Raw genomic sequence first — 6,464 nt, forward strand, 5'->3', positions numbered from 1 at the left:
AGTTAGAACTAAAAATAATCTGCCTATGTAACACTCTTAAGACAGATGAATGCCTAAAAATAATATGATTACCCCATCTAACAAGCACAATTACTAAGAGTTAATCTGGTAAAAGGACAGCTGAATGGCCGTTTTAACAACTTTTAATTAATAAAAAAGCTTATCCCTTATGGAATGATTTTTTTTGTCAACCTGGCATCTGAGCAGAAGTCACTATTATGCCATGCATGATATACAGTATGCAATTGGTCTAGGTCTGTGGTTGAGAATAGAAACTGTTGTGCTCACTTGAGTTTAAATCCTGATTGTGACATGTTCAGTCCTGAACAAATTGTTAATAGATGCTGATGAGTCAAGGATGACTAAAAAAAAACAATTCCCTACTTATTTCCATCTGGTATCACATATATTTTATGATCTATAAATAGCATTTTTCATGGACATTATCAAACATTTATAGGTCTCTTTTGTCCACTAAATGGAATAAACTCTTTGCAAAGAACTGTTAAGAGTTCAAGATTTTATCTACTAGCATCACATGAAAATGCAATCTTTGGTGTTACAGGCAAACAACGTCAACAAACTCCCTGAAAATATTCAAAATCTTCAAATAAATCTTGATCAACAATTCAGAACCCTCAAAAGCAACTGAATACAAACGGTCAGCATGAAAAAAGGCACAAACAAAATATACGGCTCAAAATAGAATGAAAGATAAAATCCTGAAAGACATACTGGTAAGCAGTTGTAACTGCTACATTGCCCGCCTCAGAAACTTGCAATTGTCATTTGTAAATTTGACAGTAATGAAAATCTCCTGGATTCTGATTCTTCCAAAGGGAAAAATTGAGTGCATGATCGTTTTGCCTTGAATGATAATTCTGTTGTTCCCATGTAATTTATACAGGACAGGATGAACAGTCAACCACATTGTACTGTACAGTCAAATTATGCAGAGCATATTACAAACGTGATTCAGTTAGAACTAAAAATAATCTGCGTATGTAACACTCTTAAGACAGATGAATGCCTAAAATAATATAATTACCCCATCTAACAAGCACAATTACCAAGAGTTAGTCTGGTAAAATGACAGCTGAATGGCCGATTTTAACAACTTTTAATTAATAAAAAAGCTTATCCCTTCTTGAATGATTTCTTTTGTCCACCTAATAATGACTCTTCCTCAGGATGGTTTGTAATATGGAATTTTTGAAGCCTTGAAAAACATATGATCCTTCCTTGAAGCATAGAAAAAGGCCCAGATGGCTTATAAAACGTTGGCATTGAACAGACCAGCAGTATGCCTTTACATTTCATTATCAGGATCTGCTCATGTAAAGATCTTGTAACTAATTTAGCTCTCTACAACTGTCTGCTGAGACTAACCCTCGTCGCAGTACATGACGGTTGTTATTTGCTAGTGTTTAGATAGATGCATATAATCCTTGCTGCCCGTCCTTTAGCAAAGGACACGGTGTCCTTTGGTACACCAGTCTCCTGCCAGCTCCTGCCAGCTCCTGTGATCAGCTTTGTTCCTAGCTGTGATGAAATTCTGCTTGTTATTTTTCATATTAGTGTGTTGGCATCCATCAATATGATACAGCTTAACCATATCTATACTTCCAATCTTGATTAGATGAACCTGCAAAATTTTATTAATATTACAATGTCCTAAATTTTTCCAACTAAAGAGTTTGCTGGATAAAAGCAATTTCCAATTTATCTCTACCGCTGCTCTGACTATTTTATAAATTTCCAATAAAATACATGTATCTGTTTAAAATTGAAATCGAGAAAAGAGGACCATACATATGGACAAATGAAGAAGGCTGATTGTAACCCACAGATTCCAGATGCAAGCTTTCTGATACACCATGGAACAATTGCAAGCTTTAAGATACATCCAGTGACAAGTCAGAATACTGGTAATACTTCAGAAAGCTATTCCAGAAACTAACAGTAATTTTTTTTAAAACAACGTACTTACATGCGCCATACAGAAAAAATATTGGCTTATAGATTGTTACACGACTATATTCAATGAAGCTCTACCTAGATGATAAAATGCATACCTAAAAGCTTGGCCGTTTTGAAATTCACTATAGCAGAGCAAGGTAGTCTAGAATGGCTTCTCATGGATCCATGTGATTACTTTTAATTAGTGGATTGCTAATTTGCCCCAAAAATAAACCTAGCTATGTCCACAATGACCTAATCCATGCGCTGATTACTGCACACCCTAACCAGGATAGCTGGAAACACTATTAAAATATAATCCACATATCCCTAACATTCCAGTATTATTTCCAGACAATTGGAAAAGAGGTGCTTCATATAAATTCCAACGCATTAAAGTAAATTATGTAATGTATGGTCAGAGGACCCAGCTCTGCAAAGCTTAAACGTCATTTCTAAGGAATTTCAGGCTAAAGCCTCTTGCTTGAGGAATTTTAAAATGAAACCTAGATACTCAATTACCTTGACATTTGATGTTATGAATCCACTCTTTTGATATCAACTTCATATTCTAAGATCTATACTATTGATCTTCTGTTGGATGCAACATAGAGTTATTTAGGTGTCTTTTCAATGCAAGGAAAACATTTGCAGATGCTCCTACTACAGCAGTTTAAAGGGTTTGATGTTAGGACATTTTGGATCAGATGAATCACAACTACAAAGAACCGAAAAAAGTCATCATCTAAAACCTATTTGAAAGTGAGGTAAAATGTCAGAAAGCAAGCCCACTACCTGCAGACGCCACAAAACAGATCAATCTGCTGCATCTGATATAAATGATGGTTAAAATCAGTACCTAAGAATCTCCCGAAGATTCCATCTGAAGCGTCAAATCCTTGACTCCAGCGTCATGAAGCAAGTGGGCTACCTGGTTCCCAATTGAAGTCTTGTCACTTTCAGCAGAAATATGCAGATGAAGAGTTGCTATAACTTCCTTGTTTGTGAAGCTCCACACATGGATGTTTTGAAGGTCATGCACCCCATTCAGGTTTTGGATAACCTTGAATGCCTGCTTTATGTCATGCTCATTGAATCTAGGTACTCTTTGCAGCAATATCTCCGCTGAATTCCTAAGCAAAGGAATGGCAGATGAAATAATCATAATTGATATGAATATTGAGCAAACCGGGTCTGCTGCCATCCAACCTTTATATTTTAGCAGAAGGGTAGAGATAACTACCCCCACACTCCCCAGAGTATCTGCTAAGACGTGCAAGAAAATACCTTCCATATTGTGATCAATATGTCGGTGATTCTTAGACTTGCCGAGTTCCGCTGTATTACTATGCCCCAGATTGGAAAGGTTCTTCTCCATGAGTGAATGCCCATGTCCAGAATGAGAATGCTCATGTCCCGAGTTGGAAAGGCTCTTCTCCAAATAAGAATGCCCATGTCCCGAATGAGAATGGCTATGTTCCAAATCAGAATGCCCGTGTCCTGAATGAGAATTGCTATGCTCCAAATGAGAATGCTTGTGTCCCGAATGAGAATGGCTATGCTCCAAATGAGAATGCTCGTGTCCAGAATGAGAATGGGTATGTAAATGGTTGTTTTCACAATGTTGATGATGTTCACTGGTGTTACCAACATGGTGAGACGTACAGGCAGATCTTGTTTCTTCACCCTGTAGAGCACCATCTTTTTTCTCTGAATCATCTAGACAATGTTTGTGCCCATCTTCACCCCACATCAGCTGATCATGTGCACAAGAGTGGTTATGCTTACCATGTTCATTTGATGACACAATCAGTTGATGCTGCTCATGGTTCAATTGCCCACCGTTGGCACTGTGACTATGGCTATTACAACAATTATCATGTGACATTTGATGGCAAAACTTGTCCTCATGATGATTATGATCATTGCATCTAATATGAGCATCACTATGAACACCACTGCTATGGTCATGATTGTCATGGAAATTATTTACCTCATCCGAACTATCACCGCCTTTCAAGTTATTGTGCTCCCTGCCACTGCAAGGAGCAACACTAATTGTGCAAGTGTGGCTGTGTCCGTGAATTTCATGAGAATGAGGATGGGAATGGCTGTGTCCATGGCTTTCATGAGACTGAGAATGGGAACAACCCCCACCATGGGCATGATGATGTGCTTCATGGAAAAATGCCAACCCCACAAGATTGACCACAAGTCCTCCGACCGAAACAAACAGTAAACAATCTGTAGAAATCTCTTGGGGTTCTAGAATTCTCTCAATGGACTCCAAAACTATGAGAGACCCAATCAACACCAAGAAAACAACATTCACATACCCAGAAAGCACCTCAAACCTCCCATAACCATAATTGAACTTGTTGTTTGCAGGAAGCCGAGATATATACGAAGCGTAGAGCCCGATCGCAAGGGCTGCACAGTCGAACAGCATGTGGCAAGCATCCGAAATAAGCCCCAGGCTGTTGTTCATAAATCCATAGATGAACTCCACAGCCATAAAGAGGGTATTTATCAAAAGGAAAAGTGCGATCTTCTGCGACTTCCTTTCGCTCAAAATATGTTTCAAGGGGTTCTTAAATAAAGAATAAAGCGAATCAGAGGGATCAGATTCAAGAATTGAATATGCATTCCATCCGGATGGTGGCCCCAAATCTCTCACGGCAACCCAGAGAATAAGGGAGCAAAACAGAAACCCTAAAAGCGAAAGCTCAAGGCCAAAGACAAGCTCTAGCAGGCAAGTACAGCAAACGGTGACGAAGAACATGTTAGGGGACAGTGTGGGGATCAAGAGCTTCTCTTCACAATACGTTTCGCCATAAAACGAGAACACAACGCCGAAACCAACAGTACTAAACAAGGGCCAGAGGATGCTGAAATCCAGAGACCCGGGGTTCGAGTCCCAGCCGGATAGAAAATAACTAAAAACGGCAAACGGAAAAAGAAGTGCAGCAGCAATTGACAGAGAAATCAGACGGACTCGTCTCTTACCAAAGTGCCTGACGGAGCTCCGATTGGCCCATGATCTCTCCAGGGAAGCCATGAAACCTGCCGCTAAGGGTGCCAGCATCGGAAAAAGCTTCGAACATGAATCGCTGTAACTCCCGGTCGCCGGAAAACAGCCAGCCCTGTCCCAGCCATGCGAGAGCAGGAACAGGCCGGTGACCAGAGCCACGGATCCGCGGATCCGCTTGCCGCGCTCCGACGATTTGGCATCCGAAAGCAGGGTCTTTCCGGCAAGAGCGCCGGCGAATTCTGCTAGGACGGCCTCCATAGGACCGCAGGCTCGGCAGCCATGGAAGCGGACGAGGAAGAGCAGTGCCAGGAGAAAGCCATTGGCGCCGAGCGTGAGGCGATTGGGGAGTGTTAGCGATCGGTTACGCGGGGGCTGGCGCTGCAGGAGGGCCGTGAGCAGGGCTGAGAGGAGCAGGGCCAGGAATGTGAAGGGGGCTAGGCTAAGGACCGAAGAAGAAGAGGAATTGGGGTTATCAGGGTTCTTCAGCCATGAGTTTAGGAGGTAGAGGGAGCTGAGTTCGAGGAGCTTGCAGAGCCATGGGAGGTAGGGATTGGCCCTCGGTCGCTTCGAGGGTGTTGCAATGGGCGAGGGGCTGAAAGGAAGGGGCTTGGCCGAGGCAGAGGAGGATGGAGTGAACACGTTTGGGTATGATGGGTATTGTCTGGCGCTCCACGGTGTTGTGGATGTTGTTGGTTTGTGAAGCGGGGGACGGGCAGGCACGGAGAGACGCAGTGGCATTGACCTCTCAGAGCTCTTCATTGTTTTCCAAATGGAGCTGACGGAAGATACTGATATTATGTGTATATATGCATGGCAGAGGCGAGATTGATATTATGTGTGTATATATGCGTAGCAGAGGTCGAATTTGCAGCACTTCCACTCAACTGGAAGAGATTTGGAATTGCTGTGCGTATAATCACGACGATGTCAAAGCCTAGTCAAGATTTGTATGTGAGCTGTTGGGTGAGCATGTCAATGCATTAATTCTACACAGCACAGTTACATTTTGATGTATATTTCAATATGTTTATTCATATGGTATGATATATTTATTATTTGATAATTTGAATGGTAAATGCAAAAAGAATAATATAAATTTAAAGATGCAATTATAGGCCTGTTTGAACTTGGATTTCTAGTGATATAATTTTTTTATTATCATGGTGATACATATTTTTCATTCCGTGTAGATTCATTAATGTTGTTCAGTTGTATGTGTTTTTCATTGTTAAATTTAAACAAGTATATAATCTAATGACGGGCATAACAACTCCCATTGTTAGATTTAAACAAGTACATAATCTAGCAACATCAATGCGGTCCCGCTGTATATGCTCATTGTTAGATTTAAACAAGTACATAATTTAATGATGGGCATATACAGCTCCCATTGTTAGATTTAAACAAGTATGTAATCTAGTGACATTAATGCGGTCGAGTTGTATATGTCCATTGTTAGATTTAAACAAGTACA

At 40.7% G+C, this 6,464-nt stretch overlaps 1 protein-coding gene across 12 annotated transcripts; it reads right to left on the reverse strand.

Annotated features, from left to right (window-relative positions):
- Positions 1-594: 594 nt before the first annotated feature.
- LOC149207523 (uncharacterized) lies at positions 595-5,971 on the reverse strand. Of its 12 annotated transcripts, none has more exons than XM_089395774.1 (3): positions 2,819-5,971; positions 1,813-1,867; positions 595-1,542 (listed from the first exon to the last, which is right to left on the reverse strand). In XM_089395774.1, the coding sequence occupies exon 1, from the start codon at positions 5,747-5,749 to the stop codon at positions 2,819-2,821; it is 2,931 nt and encodes a 976-aa protein (XP_089251900.1). In that variant the 5' UTR covers positions 5,750-5,971; the 3' UTR covers positions 595-1,542; positions 1,813-1,867. The 12 variants fall into 12 exon arrangements, with proteins under 12 accessions (XP_089251900.1, XP_089251908.1, XP_089251901.1 ...); XM_089395782.1 differs by having other exon boundaries at positions 595-1,555; XM_089395775.1 differs by having other exon boundaries at positions 595-1,645.
- Positions 5,972-6,464: the final 493 nt, after the last annotated feature.

This window comes from Pinus tabuliformis, chromosome 1_2 (genome assembly GCF_031772625.1).
Source record: "Pinus tabuliformis cultivar Carrire ecotype Pingquan chromosome 1_2, CPIR1, whole genome shotgun sequence".
NCBI classification, from domain to species: Eukaryota; Viridiplantae; Streptophyta; class Pinopsida; order Pinales; family Pinaceae; genus Pinus; species Pinus tabuliformis.

Bases quoted from the DNA above. Each gene is read 5' to 3' on its own strand.
- LOC149207523 (XM_089395774.1), bottom strand. From the start codon at position 5,749: ATGAAGAGCTCTGAGAGGTCAATGCCACTGCGTCTCTCCGTGCCTGCC.